Source organism: Dermacentor albipictus, chromosome 1, assembly GCF_038994185.2.
Source record: "Dermacentor albipictus isolate Rhodes 1998 colony chromosome 1, USDA_Dalb.pri_finalv2, whole genome shotgun sequence".
In the NCBI taxonomy this organism is placed as follows: Eukaryota; Metazoa; Arthropoda; class Arachnida; order Ixodida; family Ixodidae; genus Dermacentor; species Dermacentor albipictus.
Window position 1 is genome coordinate 156,770,864 of NC_091821.1, and position 20,398 is coordinate 156,791,261.

The window sequence follows — 20,398 nt, forward strand, 5'->3', positions numbered from 1 at the left end:
AGGGTTCTACTTAAATTGAGGACAACGCAACGAGCTATGGAAAGAAGAATGATGGGTGTAACGGTAAAAGAAAAGAAAAGAGCAGATTGGGTGAGGGAACAAACACGAATTAATGACATCTTAGTTGAAATCAAGAAAAAGAAATGGGCATAGGCAGGACATGTAATGAGGAGGGAAAATATCCGATGGTCATTAAGGGTTACGGACTGGATTCCAAGGGAAGGGAAGCGTAGCAGGGGGCGGCAGAAAGTTAGGTGGGCGGATGACATTAAGTTTGCAGAGACGACATGGCCACAATTAGTACATAACCGGGATTGTTGGAGAAGTATGGCAGAGGCCTTTGTCCTGCAGTGGGGCTGTTCGGGGGCTGTTCCGCCATCGGCGACACGGACAACAGGCGTCGTGGCGGGCGTGATTATTTTCCTCAGCCGGTTACGAAGATCCGCGCTCATTACCGACAAATGCGCCCCAGTGTCTATGAGAGCTGATACAGGAACACCGTCGACTTGCACGTCAAGAAGGTTCAGATGAGTGGGCAGCGTCAGGAGAGGATTTGGCGGCGTAGGGAGCAATGCAGCGTCACCTCGAGGCGCTGCATCGTCTAGTTTTCCGGCTGGGATCGGCGTCCGAAGGGAGTCGGCGAATAGGAACGACGGGGCTGGGGAGAGCGAGATTGTCGTCGTTGGGGCGAAGGCGAACGAGAATAGGGGCGGTTCGGCGCAGGAGAATCGGTGGCGGCATTATCTGAGCGGGCAGCATAGGGACGAGAAAGGCCACCTGGGGGGCGAGAGTAGGCAGTATATGCAGACTGGTTCAGGGAACTCCAGCGACTGCGGCAGTGCCGAGAAATTTGCCCAATTCGATGGCAGTGAAAACAAATTGGCTTGTCGTCTGCAGTGCGCCATTCAGAGGGGTTGCGGAAACGTGGTGGGTAAGAAGGTGCGGGAAGGGGTGGAATCGAAGATGCCGGGGGGGGATCAGGGCGATGGGCCGAGCAGATGGTGTGAATACCCATGTTGGCGAACTCCTGGCGGACAACTGCCTGGATCAGGGAAACAGTGACTGCAGGCGCATTGGAGGGGCTGGAGTCGAACGCAGCCGGATAGGCGGCCTCGATCTCACGCCGGACAATCCTGGTAACATCGCCAGTGCTGTTGGGACGAGGAGCGTCGGCACAGGAAGATGTCGCTGGGGTGTTGGGCAGACGGGCAAACTGTTGGTCGATACGTCGGCTTTTAGCGAATTCCAGGCGGCGGCACTCTTTTATAACTGCATCCACCGTCGCGACGTTGTTAAATACGAGCAAGTTGAAGGCGTCATCGGCAATGCCTTTGAGGATGTGGGAGACCTTGTCGGACTCAGTCATGTGTGCGTCAACTTTGCGGCATAGCGCCAAGACGTCCTGAATGTACGTGACGTAGGGCTCCGTTGATGTCTGCACACGACCGGAAAGCGCCTTCTGCGCGGCAAGTTGGTGACCGTAGGGGTTGCCGAACAAGTCTCGAAGCTTTTGCTTAAGCGAATCCCAACTGGTCAGCTCATCTTCGTGCGTCCGATACCAAACTCGAGGTGTGCCACCGAGGTAAAAGACGACGTTGGCGAGCATGATAGTTGGGTCCCACCGGTTAATGCGGCTGACGTGTTCGTAAAGGCTGATCCAGTCCTCGACGTCTTCCCCATCTTTTGCCGAGAATACGCCAGGATCACGGGGAGCGGAGAGGGTGATGTAGGTCGTCGAAGTGGCAGCAGGTGTCGGAGCGGGTAGAGTCGGGTTGGCGTCGCCGGGAGCCATGAAGGTAGGCTCGACGTACCGTCCACTGCGAAGCTCCGTGACGAGGTACAGGGAACGTCCACCTCCACCAAATATGTTACGTAGGAAGACACCGACGAAAAGCTATTTACAAGTATATTTACAAGGCAATACGCCGCAGTTGACCAAGAGGCGACAGCCCGCGCTAGCTTCCAAACGTCGTCTTCGTCTTCTTCCTTCTCGGCTCTTCGTCATTGGGAATACTACCCCGTAGCAATATCATCCGCGAATCGCAAGTTACTAAGGTATTCTCCATTAACTTTTATCCCCAATTCTTCCCAATCCAGGTCTCTGAATACCTCCTGTAAGCACGCTGTGAATAGCATTGGAGATATCGTATCTCCCTGCCTGACGCCTTTCTTTATTGGGATTTTGTTGCTTGCTTTATGGAGGACTACGGCGGCTGTGGAGCCGCTATAGATATTTTTCAGTATTTTTACATACGGCTCGTCTACACCCTGATTCCGTAATGCCTCCATGACTGCTGAGGTTTCGACAGAATCGAACGCTTTCTCGTAACCAATGAAAGCTATATATAAGGGTTGGTTATATTCCGCACATTTCTCTATCACCTGATTGATAGTGTGAATATGATCTATTGTTGAGTAGCCTTTACGGAATCCTGCCTGGTCCTTTGCTTGACAGAAGTCTAAGGTGCTCCTGATTCTATTTGCGATTACCTTAGTAAATAGTTTGTAGGCAACAGACCTCATAGCTAGGTTAAATAGAAGCGGCGAGAGCACAGATCCCTAGGAGTGCCAAAGCTACCTAGGGTAATTGGGGGAAAAGTTTAATCATCGAGACTAATGACAGCTGTGCGATTGGTAAGAAATTCGTGGATGTAGTCATGACTTTTTCTACGACAGTTAATAACATTCAATTCACCTGAGATAGATCCATGATATATGTTGTTGAATGCACTGCGAAGGTCGAGTCCTAAGATTGTTTGGGTATCTTTACTACCTGTAGGAGCAAGAAGGTCATGCTTGAGCTTTAGCATGGCATCCTGACAAGAGAGCAACTGGCGACATCTCTGGCGGGAATAACTGATTGTCTTCCGTGTATTTACTTAAACGATTAAGCATGACATGTTCGAGCGTTTTGCCCAAGCATGACGTGAGGGAAATAGGTCTAATATTAGCTGCGTCAGAGGGGTTTATTGGGTTTGGGAATAAAGATTAGCGGTTTTCCTTGCGTTCAGAAGAGCGCTGTTATCGAAGCAGTGATTATAGTATTCTGTGAGGGTAGAGATAGATTTGTAGTCCAGATTTCGGAGTAATTTATTATTTACATTATCTATACCCGGAGCAGACGTAGTTTTAAGGGAAGCTAGAACATGTCGAACTTCTGTCTCCGTTATTGGGGCGTCGACAAGTTCATTAACCTCGCCTGTATAGTCTGAATTCTCGTGAGTTGGGGTAAGAGGGAGGTGTAATCGTGCAAGCTCCTGAAAAAGATGGGGAATATTATCCTTGTATTTGTGCAATAATTGAGTGATGTAGTGACTGTGCTGCGCGCGCGACGACGAGGGATCAAGCAAATGTCTCAGCAGTTGCCAAGTCCTTTTACTACTGAGATTACCATGCATGCTCTCACATACTTGGCCCCGTGTTGATTAACTAGTTGGGTCGCATATGCTTAGATGTCATCATCAAGTCTAGCTGCACGGATGTGAAGCCTGCGGTTATGGCGGCGTCTTTTCCACCGCTTTAATAGCGATTCCTTCACTTGCCACATGTGTAGTAGTTTGGCATCAGCTGTTTGAAAGGGAGCATCATGTGGCATAGTTTTAGTATGATTGTCAACGTCCGTTTGGAATTGACTTATCCATTGCTGTAGATCAAGTATGGAATTGGGGGCATTATTAGCGCGACTTTTCTGAAATTTGTCCCGATCCGTAAGTTTGGGAGGTAGAGTGTGAGAGAAAGTAACAGAAATTTGAATGACGTAGTGATCGCTACCAAAATTGATCTGAAGGTTTTCCCATTAGTTAACCCGAGAGGTGAGGGTGAGATCTGGTGATGTATCTTTGGAGACACTATTTCCTAAGCGCGTAGGTGTGTCGAAATCATTGTGGAAGATGAGCTGATGATCCTGAATGTGGATCCATAAAACTCTTCCTTTAGGTGTGGATGTAGTATGACCCCATAGCTGATTTGGAGAGTTAAAATCGCCAACAATGAGGAGCGTGTTTCTCCGAGCTTCCTGTTAAGCAAGAGCAAAAACGGTAGTAAAACGGTGGCGTTTAGAGCTCTGACTGCTGTAAACGTTAAGGATGTACAGAGGAGCCGACCTGGTCTTTTTAGGAAGTATTTCTACGAAGTCGCGATCAATGTCGATACCTTCGAAATGGGAGAAACTGACAGTCAAGTGCTTTTGTGCTATGACCGCGGTATTGGGACGTTCGCATATTCTGCATTGGAATGCGTTGTATCCAAGGAATTTAACGTAACCACGTGTTTCTTGTGAAGCAATGACTGCGCGCGGTTGTGTGAGATTGGCTATGTATTGTTGCAGACTGGCCTTTTTTCGAAGTGCCCCTACAGTTCCACTGCCACACAACTATTCTGGACCGCTTAGGGGACGCGGCCATGCAGTCGATCGAGTATTTCGATAATTTGATCGAATCGCTCATCAATTTGGGTAAGTCTCGCGTCATCCTGGCTAAATTTAATGTTTATATGGGTACTGAGGTTATGAACGTTAGTAGTAGGAGACTCAAGCTTGGCTTCTACGGCATCGATGCGTTTTTCAAGGGCCTCAAAGCGATTGTTTGAGTTTCGAATGTGTGCGGCCAGTTTAGAACTTAGCTTATCGTGTTCCTCCCAAGTATCTCTTCGATCATCAATAGATTTGCGCTCTGTGGCGGTTATGGTAATGGGAGGAGGAGAAGTGTTTATGTTAAAGTATGATCGCCATTCTCACTGACAGGGGGAGAAGTTATAGTAGGTTGTTCATCAGTATAGGGTTGAGATCGAGTGGTAGATATTGTACCTAGAGAAGGGGTTTGGAGATCGAGAATTTGTTTACGCAGAACACAATTTTCTTCCTGAAACTGCTGTAGGAGGTCATAGATGGGGGCATCAGGATGCTTAGGTTTAAGTAAGCTGTGGGAAGCTACCGATGCCCAGCTTACCTGGGGAGAGCTTGATCTGTTAGAAGGAGCAGCCGATAGAAGAGGCCAATCTTCATCTTTCTTTTTCTTAGGAAGAGTTCCCTGCTTCTTGGGTGAAGGAGGAGATTTGGTCTTGGTTGGAGGTGTGCTGTCAGCCTTGGGGAGTGAGACTTTGGGCTTGTATCATAGTGCACACTGAATGTATCCAGTCTCATGACTTCCACTACACAGTACACACTTTGGAATGAACACATGGTCAGTCGGAGAATTCACAGTTCCGCATTTATGGCAAGTATCCTGAGTGTGCGTAGGGCACACGTCCGGTCGATGTCCAACTCACTCTCTGGCGTCTGGCTTCTAAAGAATGTATTTGTGGGTAGCACTCACGAAACATAGGCAGAATGTATTTTACGTGACCCACCGTGGTTGCTCAGTGGCTATGGTGTTGGGCTGCTGAGCACGAGGTCGCGGGATCGAATCCCGGCCACGGCAGCCGTATTTCGATGGGGGCGAAACGCTAAAACACCCGTGTACTTAAATTTAGGTGCACGTTAAAGAACCACAGGTGGTCGAAATTTCCGGACTCCTCCACTACGGCATTCAGAAAGTGGTTTTGGCACGTACAATATCATAATTTAATTTTAATGTCTTTTTCGTAGATAACTTCTCCCATGCATACTCTGTCGATGTAGATAATGCCTTTACACGTCTCGGCGTTTGGAACGCTGTAGGAGGTGACTTCGTGCTCTTGGCCGTCAGCCGTGAGCGACTTGATGGCGAGATATTTCGTCAGGCAATCGTAGCTTTCCGTGCTGAGGGCAACTGTCTTGGTGGTGTGGTTAATGGTAACGACGTCTTGGCGCAGCTCCACAGTGGCTAGAAAGCCGGCTGCCGTAGAGAGAAGCTTGGTGAATTCGAAGTGGCTGAAGCGGGAGGCGTTGAAACCTCCGAGAATGCGAAAAATAGCCTTTCATGAGCCTTCTGGTAACTTCAGAGGCTTCACTTTGTTATTCCCGGAGATCACCTGTTTCCATACTGCAGCCATGGTCATGGCAGCGATGGCGTCCTTACAGAGTGAGTCTTGATATGCGGCGTCGTATACATGCGTTTGCCACCAGTTGAGCATCTCCTCCGTGGAGACATCTTCCCCTTCTCCTACCTCAACCTGGCCCAAGACGCGCGCACGAGGCATGTCAAAGCCTATGGCGTCGGAGAGACACCAAGCTCTCGTAGGCGAGGAACCACGAAAGTCACCATAAAAGGCATTATAGTACACAGACCTCATCAAAAATAGTCTCAGAAGGTCACGTAAATCTTCACACGTCTTTCACAAGACGTGTGAGCCACACGTCTTTCACAACTCACGGAGCCGATAAGACACGTCCAAAGCGGCGACGCCACCTCGCGTTCGCGTGCGCGGATAGAAATTCTGGCTACGGAACCCATTGCGTAGCTTGCACAGAGTTGTAGCTGACGTAGGAGACGGAGTACAGTTCCGTTTAGACCACCCAGTTGCGCAGCAGGGACGCTATAGAGTTTGCGCGCATAGCTCTCACGCTGCCCTGGCTCCGCTGCAGAGCCGACTGAGCGGAGCGCGCGCGAGAGAGAGTAAACCATCTTTATTAATATTTGGACGGAGAGAGCAGTGTGGGCGAAACCCTCAGTCCAGGGTCCCTAAGATGATTCCGGCGATGCTTCGAGCCCGTTGTATCACAGCTCGGAGGACTTCTAGAGGTCCGTCACGAAGGGCATCGTCCCACAGCTATTTGTTGCGTAGGGGGTAAAGGAGAGTTGGCAAGGGGGGAAAGAGGTTCGCAGTGCACTGAATCGTGACGTGGAAGGTTGTGGGCGAGCTGCCACAGCCAGGGCAACGATCTACATAACAGTGTAGGTAGAATTTATTGAGAGAGACAAGATTTGGGAAAGTTGCGGTTTGCAACTGGCGTAATGCCACTGCTTCCTCTCGCGAGAAGGACGACGGTGGGGCGGCGTGAGTGCGACGAATGCGTGTATAATGGCGGAGGATGTCTTTGTAACGTAGCAAAGGTTCTCCCCACTCAACTAGTCGCCTCACCATGCCGAGCCGCCCGGAAGGAAATTTCTCGGGCAACCGCATGTGCGCGTTCGTTACCAGGCAGCGAGGTATGACCAGGCGTCCAGAGTAAGTGGATGCGGGGAGGTGTGGTTTGTGCATTTTGCGGGATCTGTTTGAGAATTTGGTGTGCCGCTCTCGCGATGCCATGTCCTGACAGGAACGCCCGGCATGCCTGTTGCGAGTCCGTCAATATATACACTTCCACAGGAACACGGATGACGAATTGAATTGCAAGAACAACATCGAGAATTTCTCCATAAGCGGCATTTGTTCCGCGCATTGCAGCAGAGTCTCTCAGGCATTCGGTGCCATCCAAAACTACCGAGGTATAGCCCTCTTGAGTGCGTGATGTGTCCGTGTATAAAGTATGTGTTTCCGAGATGTTTACAAGCATACGGCCAAGGTATCGTACACGGGCTTTGCACCTTCCTTTGTCATGCTCGGGGTGCATATTACGTATATTATGAATACTTAGTGCTTGGCGTATCGCTGACGACAAGATCGTTGGATGGGTTTCAGGCTCAAGGGGTGGGACAGAGTATCCTAGCCGTGTGAGAAGATGGCGAACAGTAAGGGGTGTGTAGGAGGCGCTGGCGATGGCTGACCCAATGTGCCTCTAGCAGCTCGCCTCACGTTGCCCCTAAGTTAAGGACACGGCGTGTGGAAGTATAGTTCGGGAGGCCATGGGCAAGCTTCGTCGCTTTGCGAATCATTGCGTCTATGCGAAGTTGTTGCGCTTGGGCCAACCGCTGAAATGTCGGGTATGTAAGCCGGCTGATCATGCCTGCCTCCACCAAGCGCAGCCGATCCTCTTCTCGAAGGCCCGAGCGCCTGTTGGAGACCCTCCGGATCATGGTCAGAATTTGTTCAATCTGTCTGGATAGAAGGGCAACAGTATCGTCGCGTAGTAGTGACGGTGAAGAAGGCCGCAAACCTGTGATTATAGAAACTAGCGTTTTATTGGGCGAACTTGTGCCCTCAAAAGCAGGCTACACTCAAAAGAACAACGCTAGCGGCGAACACACTCGGCGATCGGCGAAAAATCTGATCAGCGGGTCACGCGTGTTGGCTTTTATACAGCAGTTGTCGAACGTTCCAGACTAATCGCTGGGCCCCGCGTGTCTTCCACAAAGTTCTACACCATTCGCGTCACGCGATGAAATCAGATAACACAAGGTTCGGCGACAACAGACAGCGGATAGAAGCATCGATAACATTCCAGAAAATTCCGATACATGCAGGCGCGTCCCAGGCTGTGCGATAACATTTGTTTGGCGGCGAAACGTGGTCACCCGATAAAGATAGGCAAGTGCACGTGTCAATAGCCCCCTCTTTAAAAAAGCATTGACTCGATGCTGCAAACAAACGAAAGTAATAAAGAAAAAACACCCGTAGCAAAGAAACAACAAAACAAGGAAGTTCGTCAGCGTGCGTAAAAGGGTTTAAGACGCACCACGTGGACAACTTCAGGTCGTGCGCGGCGCCGCTGCGAATGCGAAATGCCTTCTGGCACGACCTCATAGTCCAGTGCGCCATTACGTCGAATGACCTTGTAGGGTCCGAAATAGCGTCGCAGTAGTTTCTCAGAGTCCTTGTCGGCGAATCGGGGTCCAAACCCAAACACTGTCACTGGGCTGGTACTCGACGAAGCGTCGTCGGAGGTTGTAGTGTCGGCTGTCGGTACGCTGCTGGTTCTTGATCCGTAGGCGGGCGAGCTGTCGGGCTTCTTCGGCGCGCTGGCCGAAGAAGCCCGACGTGCGGCAGCATGGCGTCTAGCGTCGTCGTCGGGTTCCTGCCGTAAACTAGCTTAAATCGCGTGATCTGTGTTGTTTCTTGCACTGCCGTGTTGTAAGCAAAGGTTACGTACGGCAGGACCGCGTCCCACGTCTTGTGCTCGACGTCGATGTACATGTACATTGCTAGCATGTCGGCGAGGGTCTTGTTCAGGCGCTCCGTGAGACCATTCGTCTGCGGGTGGTAGGCAGTTGACCTCCTGTAGCTTGTATGGCTGTATTGCAGAATGGCTTGGGTGAGCTCTGCTGTAACGGATGTTCCTCTGTCGGTCATGAGGACTTCTGGGGCACCATGTCGCAGCCGGATGTTCTCGACGAAAAATTTCGCCACTTCGGCTGCGCTGCCTTTCGGTAGAGCTTTAGTTTCAGCGAAGCGGGCGAGAGTCCGTCACTACGGCGATCCACTTATTTATTTCTGGTTGTTGACGTCGGAAAGGGCCCCAACAAGTTCATCCCGATCTACTGAAACGGTCGGCAAGGAGGCTCGATCGGCTGTAGTAATCCCGCTGGCCTTGTCAGTGGTGTCTTGCGTCGCTGACAGTCCCGGCATGTCTTGACGTAACGGGCGACGTCGGCGGTCAGACGCGGCCAGTAATATCTTTCCTGTAACCTCGACAGCGTTCGGGAGAATCCGAGGTTCCCAGCGGTGAAGACGGCACCGAGGCCTACGCTACTGGCATCAGTGTGGATTTCGGTATCGGCGCGTCCCGCGCTGTGCGATAACATTTGTTAGGCGGCGAAACGTGGTCGCCCGATAAAGATAGGCAAGTGCACGTGTCAGTATAGTTAGACTTGCTATCCGCTTGGACGTGTAGGCCGAGGATGCGAGCACGATTAACCTGTGCTATGGGTATGCCATCCACGTGCACAGTGATAGGGGGAGTAGAGGAACGGCTCCGGGGGCGAATGATCATGAGCTCCGACTTTTCCGGAGCACATCTTAAGCCGCATTTTCTCGCGTACTCGGAGACTGTGTCGACTGCTTGCTGCAGTCGGTCCTGGATGGCTCCGTCGGAACCCCGTGTCGACCAGATAGTAATGTCATCGGCATAAATAGCGTGGGCGACATCAGGGATCTGGTCGAGTAGCCGGGGGAGCCCTGCGAGCGCGATATTGAATAGAGTAGGGGAAAGAACTGAGCCATGGAGTGTCCCACGTCCTACAAGGCGAATCGTACCGGATCGATGCGGTCCCATTCCTACGGTGGCTGTGCGATCTCGAAGAAATGCGCGGATATAGTTGTGCATACGACTTCCACAGTGCGAATGTGAAACATTGCGAAAGATGAGGTCATGTTCAACATTATCGAATGCCCCTTTTGGGTCTAAGGCGATGAGTGCTTGCGTTTGGGCGCACGACGAAGGTCCTACGAGTTCCTCCCGCAATTGTAAAAGCACATCTTTGGCAGACAGATGAGCTCCATATCCGAATTGAGAATGAGAAAAGAATTATTTTTCTTCGAGGAAGGGCTGCACACGCCGCAAGAGTACACGCTCCATGAGTTTGCTAATGCATGATGTTAGGGAGATGGGTCGTAAGTTTTCAACCTTAACAGGCTTGCCCGGTTTGGGGATCAGTGTGATGTGGGCGTGTAGCCATGCTTAGGGAAGCGTGCCCTTGCGCCACCAATCGTTGAAGATATGGGCGAGGTGGTTAATATCCGCGTCACTGAGGTTACGAAGGGTGGCGAATCGGATGTGGTCGGCCCCCGGTGCCGTGTTGCGGCGCAGGTCTTGTATAGGACCACCCACACCTCGTCAGATGTGATGTCTGCATAGAGCAATTCGTTCGCCTCGCCTACATAAGGATAATCAGGGTACTGCGGCGGCGGGCCTGTGGGTATGAAATGCTTCTCTAGCTCCCCGAGGAGTGTCGAGACATCGTCCCTGTACTCGTGCATTAGGATGTGCAGCTGTTGAAATGTTTTTTTTTTCCCTTTGTTGTGGTGGGGTCCGTCAGTGAGCGAAGAATCGACCACGTTTTTGCTGTGCTCAATGTGCCCGAGAAGCGATCGCAAAATCCTCGCCAGTTATTCCTCATAAGGGTCTCTGCACACTCCTGGATTCCCGTGTAATTTGATCTATACGTTTCCTAAGTTTGCGGTTGAGGTGTTATTTCCATCGTCGTGTCAATCCTCTGTGGGCATTCCAAAGATGAAGTAAATGCGGCTGTATGTCTGGTGTTTCGGTTGTGGTACGCAGTGTGCACGTGGTGGCCTCTAGACCTTGTGTGAGAGAGTCAAGCCAGCGTTCGTACCACTGGCCCTCAGTTAGGTCCTGACGGCATTCCCTGAATTTCGCCCAATCCGTTATACGCACACTTCGCTCGGGCCTGCGCGCACCCCGTAATGACAAGGTGGTCGCCACAATGTAGTGGTCACTACCAAGGTGCTCCTCTAAACGCCCTTGCGCAACGACTGGGCCAGTATTGCGCACGAAGGTAAGGTCAGGGCAGGTGTCACGAGATACGCTGTTGCCCATCCGAGTGGGGTGCTCTGGGTCGGTAAGCAGTGTTTATCTCATGTTACAGAGGGCATTCCATAAGCGGATCCCTTTAGCCTGCGATTTAACGTAGCCCCATGCAGTATGCGGAGCGTCAAAGTCGCCGGCCACCACACAAACCCGTCCAAACCTACCAAATTTTGTTGGTAGGTGCTGAAAACAGTGCGTTCGCGAACGGGGGGAACTGTATGCATTGATCGAGTATAAACAGACTCTCGCTGCGTTTACCTTGCGTAATTATTTCAAGTATTTGGTGAGGAATGTCAATGTTAGAGGTATGTATGCGACATGTAACAAGAGGAGAGACACCCGAGAGCATGCTGTAGCCGGATAAAGAAGGTGTGCAATTGACTTCCTGTAAGAGGTTGACATCGGGAGGGTTCGTGGATTTGGCGATATACTGCTGTAGGGAACCTCGTTTTCGGCGGAATCCCCTACAATTCCACTGCCACACCACTAGTTGCTCCGCGTTACGCGGCGCCATCATCATCGCGAGACGAAGCAGGCGGTCGTGCATATAGGGATGCGGGCGCCGGGTGCCCACATTTGAAGGTTGCGGCCGAGAGCCTTGGTCGAAAAGCGCGCTATCGTTGTTACCGCTAAGCTCAGGAACTTGCATGCGTGCGAAAGTGCACTCTATACATGATTTCACTTGCTCCGTAATCCCTATTTGAAGGGCCTCCATTTGTCGTTCTATCCTGTCCAGAGCCGCCTGCATACTAGTGCTCATGTCTGCCACCAGCGCGTCCATTTGTTTTTGCAGGCGCTCACAGCGCGCCTCCATGTCACGACGTAGGCGGGCTATTTCTATTAGTGGATCGGGATTTGATAACGAATAACAGGGGAAGGGGTAGGGAGAGATTTACGGGGCGGAGCGAGCTGTGGGGTACCCTCCGCCCGACCGACTTCCCGAGGCGCCTCCGTTGCTGTTTTCTTCTCCGGGGTCCACTGCACCCCTGAAGGGGCCAGGGTCACCTTGGCTGGGGCGTTGGTCTGCAGGGCCTTCTTGAAGGGTTGTTGAGAAGATGGGGAAGGAGGGCGCTCTTCCGGTAGGAGCACCGTTGCCTCGCGGGATCGGGACCGAGACTTGGAGCGGGTCCAGAACTTGCGACGGGATCTCAAATGGGTCTCCGACCTGACTTGTCCGGTCTCCTTCGTTGGGGCGCGTGACGTTCGGGTCTCCGCCGTATCGGTGGTTGTGGTCGGGTCGCTGGAGGGTTGGAGTTCACGCTGCTCTTTCTCGAGAGCTTTCCGCACCCAAACCTTGTTCAGTGTCAGCCTAGCACGCCGTGGGCAGTCTGGATCCGTTCTAGGGTGGGTCCCGTCACAGGATCTGCAGTACGGGGTGCACGGAACAGAGCGGTGAAACAGAGCGGTGAATTGGCCGAAGGCCTTTAGAACGCCCGTTTAGAACATGGGTCTCGGAAGAGCTGGTCGCTTGGCTCTCTTGGTTCATAGTGTAGAAAACACGCCAAGGCAGCCATGGCCCCGGCAGGGGTAGCCGCGTTGGAACTGCTTCAGAGCTGTAGAGGCGCTGGGAGCGGCAAAAAATAAACTCATGGCATACAAGATGGGTGTCAGCTTGCGAAAAACGCGGCGACTTGTAGTATCGCAGGCGAGTGAGCGCGCCGGGGACACGCCGTAGTCGAAGGAGCAGAGAAACCAGGCGTCCACACTCCACGGTTGCCGAAACGCGTCTCGCGGAGCGCGAGGGTGCGTCCACTTGGCTCTTCGTTGTTTTTGCAGCCAAACGCTTTGCACGTTTGTGGCGTCTCTGGGTGACCCTCCAACACCCCCCTTCCCTCCCCCCTCCCGCGCGGGTCACGCATGCGCTTTCGATACCGTGATAGGACATGTTAAACAACACGCGGATAGAGAGCATCTGTATTTTTCAGATTCTTGGCGTATTTTTATAGAACAGATGACCTGGGATTACCACGTCAATTAGATTGCGCCAATATTAGCCACTGTCGCAGGGTTAACCTACATTAATACATTCTGTCACCTAGTGTCGGGAATTACAACTTCTACAAACTTAGTTCATCAAGATGATAAGTTGGGCCAGTTGGTTAGGATTCATCGTAAGGCGTAACAGATCAATGCAAGACACAGACAAGAGGAAGGTAAAAAAACGACATTTTAAAATAGGGGCGGCAACCGCACTACTTGCAATGCTCCGGGAGATGAAGTGAAGCAGCCCCTTGAAGTTCATGCTCCCTAAGTCGAACATTCACACAGCGCTTCGTTTGTCCCACGTACTCTCTACCACAAGATAATGGAATGGCATACACAACCTGCTTAACACAAGTGATAAGCCAGTTCACGTGGTTGACAGTGCACTTTTCCTTTACTTGCTTATATCCTTAAGCATACTATCAACTATCGGGCATATACGACCTATATTATGTTTCGCAGAAAAACAAACATGGATGCCGTGCCTTGAACCGACGTTCTTCAGCCCATGCGCCAACTTGTGTACGTTTTTACTGCTTTCTTGTTTTATCCTCTAATTTAGTTTCACCACCATTGTCATTTATGCTCTCTCATCTTGCGGTTGTCGCCCCCATTTTTTTTATGTAATGTCATTTATAAACACGCGATCCAATCGACAAGAGAAATCGCTGAGGCTTTCAATATAAAGATTAGGGACGAGGCGTATATCATGCAGCGAGCGAGTCGCGTCTGTCGCTCTTCATGACAAGGAATTTCATTACTTTTGTCACTTTGACTATGCGTAAGTACGTCACAGCCGCCTTGATGTATCTCTGTCATCATGTCATGACAGATCTCATGTATCTCATGTCATCATCTTATGAAATGGCACCTACATAAATTATCAGTTAAAGGACAACGCCATGTTGTCGTTCTTTACCTGCCTTATGTCCGTTCCTTCTATTGCACTGTTACGCTTTACGATGAAGCTTAGTTCAGCTTTACATGCTACACAAAAAAATACTCCAAAGAATATTCTCTACGACTCAGCTCCACTTTTGTCAAGTACAATATAATGAGGGTTCATAATATCCACTCATACCGCTCAGTTTCATCTTATAAGTTTTTGTCAAAGTTAGCTGATATCCGTAAAGCAAAAGCTACCTACAAAACGCGTAAAACCGATGAATGGCACATTCTATTTTGTGAAACGAATTATAGATTACAAACTATGAAGGGAACACTGCCGGGGTCACTAAATTATTGTGCGACAAATCAGATATATCTACGAGCGACTAGCAAAAAAAAAGAAAAAAGAACTTACGTGCTTTCTTTTTAAATACCGCTGTGCATATGCAAACACTTGTTATTTGCGCCTCATTGAATTTTCTCCGCGTTTTTATGCTTGTTTAATTTCTGCTACGCACGCGACGTGCTGTGCTGTATGAAATTTCATATATTTGTCACAAAATTTAATTGTAAATTCGGGGAGGCAGGAGCTAGTCAAGCTTGTTGTTTAGCTTTTTCTCCTTGCCTCCCCCATCATATTACGATGGAAATAATGATATTATTATAATTAAGTTAAATGCTAGCTCAGTTCGCGTTATGTAAACGTTCGCCGAAAATATATCGTGAACCTAGAAGCGTTCATTGCCGCATGCGTGCGTGAGATTCCGGAACCACGATGTTAGGACCACTGAGAATTGACACTATATTGTGCAACGTATATTGTGCCCATGGCGGATAAATCAAGGGATCTCTTAGGCATGTCCCTCTGGGCTGGACTTCTTCGCGATAAGATAGCCTCGCCGCCTACGGCATTGTCAGACTGAGCTATGTCGGTTTTTTTTTTGTTTTTTTTTAATTGCCGGGCTTCGATTTAAGCTATGTCGGATGCTCGGTTGCCATAGTCGGAAGTTCAAATCGTCGTATAAAAATTTTCCCTTTTTTTTGGGGGGGGGGGGGGGGGGTATGGTGAGCGCGACCTTCACTTTCTCCAGCGCACTACATCCCCAGGCTTGGAGTGGCGCCTGACACCGGTAAAAGATGCCGAGAGCGAGTGGGGCTATACTAATCCAGATACAACCAAATTAGGAAGGCCCACTAGGCTTCAACAAAGACACTCCCTCACCAGAACAGGAATTGCCTCCCTGGTGCAGTATTCGGCCACCCCCTCCCACATGGCTAACTCAATTACCCAATGGCCCTCAGTCCCCAGCACCTGCGGAGCACCTGACCAAGGCGGTGGTCAGACCTGTAACACAACAGAGGTTGCTAAAATCTCTGGATGCGGACAGGCCACCAATGTAAACTGACCCTGTCAACCTTTAACACCTGAACTCTGTCGAGTGAGGCTAGCTTAGCAGGAATTTTTGAGGAACTATCAGACATTGTTTGGGATATCATCGGCCTTAGAAGAACTGCAGAGGCTTATACAGTGCTGACTAACAGCCATGTCCTCTGCTATAGAGGTCTCCCGGAGAAGAAGCAATACGGGGTACGGATTCTTAATCCATAAGGACATTGCGGGCAACATTGACGAATTCTACAGCCTTAATGAGAGGGGAGCTGTAGTCGTAATCAAACTTAATAAAAGATACAGATTAAAGGTAGTACAAGCCTACGCTCCAACACGCCGTCACGATGATGAAGTAGATCAGTTTTATGAAGATGTTGAATTAGCGATAAGAAAAGTGCAAACTCAGTATACTGTAGTAATGGGCGACTTCAATGCAAAAGTGCGGAAAAAGCAGGCTGGTGAACAAGCAATTGGCAACTACGGCGTCGATTCTAGAAACGCTAGAGGAGAGATGCTGGTAGAATTCGCAGAAGGGAATAAGCTGCGAATAATGAACACCTTCTTCAGGAAGCGTAGCAACAGAAAGTGGACCTGGGAAAGCCCTAATGTTCAAACAAGAAATGAAATTTATTTCATACTTTCTGCCGATCCCAGCATAGTGCAGGACGTAGAAGCGTTAGGTAGGGTAAAGTGCAATGATCATACGTTAGTGAGGGCTAGGATTCACCGCAATTTGAAGAGAGAGAGAGAGAGTAAAATTGGTCAAGAAGAAACAGGCCAACCTAGATGCAGTAAGGGTACAAGCAGACAAATTCAGGTGGCACTTATAAAATAATATGCAGCCTTAGAACAGAGAGATGAAGATGACATAGAGGTAATGAATGAAACCGCAACTAGGCTGGCTTCAGAGGCAGCAATTGAAGTGGGAGGCAAGACACCAAGGCAACCAGTAGGCAAGCTCTACCAACTAACAATGGACCTAATAAAGAAGCGAAAAACAATGAAATTGTCCAACTGAAGAGATCAGATAGAATTCGTGGAACTGTCAAAACTGATCAACAAGGCGAAAATAAGGGATATTCGAAATTTTAATTTGATAAAGACTGAGGAAGCTGTAAAAGATGGACACAGCCTGAAATCAGTGAGAATAAAACTTGGCAGGACAAACCAAGATGTAGGCACTGAAATACAAGCAGGATAATATCATCAGCAATCTCGAAGATATAGTAAAAGCAGTGGAAGAATTCTATACTGACCTGTACAGTACTCAGAGGAGCCACGATACCTCCCTTCGAAGCAGTAATGAACAGGTTGCAGAGACTCCTTCTATAATTAGCGATATAGTTAGAAGGGCCTTGCAAGGCATGAAACAGGGAAAAGCGCCAGGAGAAGATGGACTGCCAGTCGACTTAGTCAGATGGTGGAGGCATAGCGCTTGAAAAACTAGCGGCCCTTTATATACGAACTGTCTATCGACTTCAAGGGTCCCAGAGAACTGGAAGAATGCAAACATTACACTAATCCACAAAAAGGGAGACGCTAATTAATTGAAAATTTATGTACCATTAGCTTACTCCCAGTATTATATAAAATATTCGCCAAGATAATCTCCAATAGAATAAGGGCAACAGTGGACCTTAGTAAACCAAGGGAACAGTAAATTATGGGGTTTTACGTGCCAAAACCACTTCCTGATTATGAGGCACGCCGTAGTGGAGGACTCCGGAAATTTCGACCACCTGGGGTTCTTTAACGTGCACCTAAATCTAAGTACACGGGTGTTTTCGCATTTAGCCGCCATCGAAACGCGGCCGCCGTGCAAGGGAACAGGCAGGTTTCAGGAAGCGATACTCTACAATGGATGACATTCATGTCATCAATCAGGTAATCGAAAAATCCGCAGAGTACAATCAGCCTCTCTATATGGCTTTCACAGATTACGAAAAGGCATTTGATTCAGTAGAGATACCAGCAGTCATAGAGACATTACGTAATAAAGGAGTACAGGCCACTTACGTAAATATCCTGGAAAATATATGCAGAGAATCCACAGCTACCTTAATTCTACACAAGAATTACCCGAATTTCCGTCCATACCCAGATTTCCGTCCAACATGATTGCCACTGACGGGCGGCACAGTGAAAATTGGGAGATCCGGCGGTGCGTGCACGCATGAGCAGAGCGCCCTTCGCGAGCTCAGAACGCAGCACGTCAACGCTTTCAAATCAAAGCTATATTAAGGCGAAGGCCTTGGGTGGCTCTCATGGGTCGAAAAAAATGACCGTCCGGCATTATGGCAACAAAATTCTAGCGCATGCGCCAGTATTTCTTTATCAATAATAAACAATGGGTCGATTATCTCTGTTCGCGTTGAACGGACACCCTTCTAAACAATCAGAGTGGCCACAAAAGTGTATGCGTGTGGTTTTGCCGGCTTTGTTCATATTTGCTGAGCAACGTACACGTGTATTATGACGTTTTGAGAAATATAGGTGCGCTGGGGGGGGTGCGAGAACTGGAGATAAATCTGTTGTTGAAAGTTAGCGCTGTGTGTTTGTCTAATTTGCCTTCCTGCGTCCCTCTCATTTTCAAAGAGAGAACAGCGCTTCAAGAGGGGACGCAAGGGAAGAACCGCACACACACTGCGCTGATCATGAGCGCAGTGTGCGTGTGATTCTTCGCGTGAAGTCTTGAAGCGCTGTTTCTTTGACTATCAACAAACTAGCCCGTCAGTCAATCCTTGCAAACCTCTCTGCCTGCGCTACAAGAAAGTAGAATACACCATGTATACAAGATCATGTAACCACACTCGTCGATTAAGCTGGTAAAGTAAAACAAATCACTGCCAATCCACTCCTGTGGAGGTGGTTGGTCAGCGAAGCTGTAGATCTGTTGTGCCTAACGTAGGGCAACTTGTCAAACACCGATTCCATGAAGTGCGCCCATTACGAACTTTGCTCTTCAAATTGATGTATGACACAAATACACGTTTCAATGCAGTTACAGTACCTTTACTTTATTTACTACCTTGAAATTACTGCCATAACTGTTTTATGGTCGCTATGACACAAACAGATGTTTTTCATTCTTATTTGACAAATGTTTTTGGCCAAAGTTAAATCGACGTATGACCAGTGTACGGTAGTTGGTTGAATAGGATTGTCGGAGTAACCGAGGCCAAAGTTCCACGAAGTGTGTGAACCACTGCTCTGTTCCCGGTTTTGACATGTCTACGTTAGAGTCTCCGATAACGACCACTGGCGAGGTACTGGCGGTGATCAACCTTTAACGTTGATCAACGCGGAAGTGCGCGCACCTGGTCATCAATCATGTGGTGTGACGGCTGTTTTTTTTTTGCATTTAGTATTGAAACGCAGGCTGTGCAGCACGTTCGCTTCACGCCTCTGCCTTACGAGCCATTGCTGCTGGCCCTGCACTGCCGCCGGGATCGGCCCACTGGGTTTTCTGTCGACGTGACGAATGCGAAATAATCCCGGGATGCTATAGCCACAGATGGCTTCGCTGTAAAAAATTAGTTCAGTGAACCTGCGTATGTGTCTTAATGGTCTTCCTAGACTTGCCAGGACCGTTATAACGTGCCAATAACCACGTAGAACCAGTGGCGATGTCTAGGCGACCGTAAAAGAGAATAAGAGCAAAACAAGTAATATGAAGTAACAACGCATTTGAATGAGAATGTCAAAGTAACCTAATGAATGTCTCGTGAGCGCGCATGCGTGAGCGCGCCTTCAGACTCTTTAGCTTATGCTAAAGTGACTTTCAACTTTTTTTTTAATTCTGTTGAGATACAGAAAGAAGAACTGCGAAAAAAGGCTGTTCTAAAATAGCTTGATTAGTTCACAGCCCGCTCTGTTTTCAGAACCGTGTTCCGCTACCATTTGTACGAATACCGCAAGTGCAAGCGCTTACAAGTAATTTCTAGCTGCCAAGACCAACGCAGTTTACGCTAGGTAAATACACAATTACCATAACCACAGATCTATAAAACCAAGTGCGAAAACAGAGTATGACGCAACATTTCATCTTGCCAAACAGGCAACAAAGATTTCGTGTCTGCGTGTATACGATAAAAGATTCCCATGAACTTCATGCAGGCGAACATTCAGTGCACACTTACACTGAATTACGAGGGGCATTCTGAAAGTAAGTTTCTTCATTTATTATCACACGGAAACTTTATCACCCCCCCCCCCAAAAAAAAAAACGCCGTGGCATCACGAAGTATACACCTTGCACTATCATATTTTTTACATAGTCGCAATCGACATTGAGACATATTTGTCGTAGCGTACAATCAGTTTGAAGAAACATCTGTGGTAAAATTCGGTCCCCTGCTATGCAAGGCGTGAGACATGACCTCTTCACCATACACGATATGTAGGCGTTCATGGATGACGTACGCACTAGTCCAACGTGCCCATTCATAGCGGATAACAGCACACACTTACATTGGCGACCACGTTGTCAGCGCACGTCCGTCTGCCATCGTGATTTGTACTCGAACAACCTCGGGCACGCCGGTCTGATGTTACTCTCTTATTCGGCGCTAATAAAGTTGTCACTCACTCACTCTTCGGCGCTCTGCGCATGCGTCGTTCCTCCTCCGCTGACGTTCCTTCCGTCGTTGAACCAGCAATGGGCGTGGATTCTTATGGCGATTTTTTTTTACACCTGGTGTACCATATTCTCTTTCAAAAATATGGCGAAACTTACTTTCGTAATATCCCTCGTTCTAGTGCTAGAAAGTGTTTCATTTGCGCATGTCGTCATTCCTGTTTTCTGACCTGCGCACGCCGCCAGTCAAACAAGGGGGCAGTGAAGTAGCTCCGGC

The 20,398-nt window shown here is 49.1% G+C and overlaps 1 protein-coding gene across 2 annotated transcripts in view; it reads right to left on the minus strand.

Annotated features, from left to right (window-relative positions):
• The window catches only part of LOC135916549 (luciferin 4-monooxygenase-like), a 148,690-nt gene extending 128,435 nt beyond the window's left edge, over positions 1 to 20,255 (minus strand). For both annotated transcript variants that reach the window (XM_070528138.1, XM_070528131.1), the window contains exon 1: positions 20,138 to 20,255. In XM_070528138.1, the coding sequence (XP_070384239.1) occupies positions 20,138 to 20,156 (19 nt within the window). In that variant the 5' untranslated portion in view covers positions 20,157 to 20,255. The remainder of the gene's footprint in view (positions 1 to 20,137) is intronic.
• Positions 20,256 to 20,398: the final 143 nt, after the last annotated feature.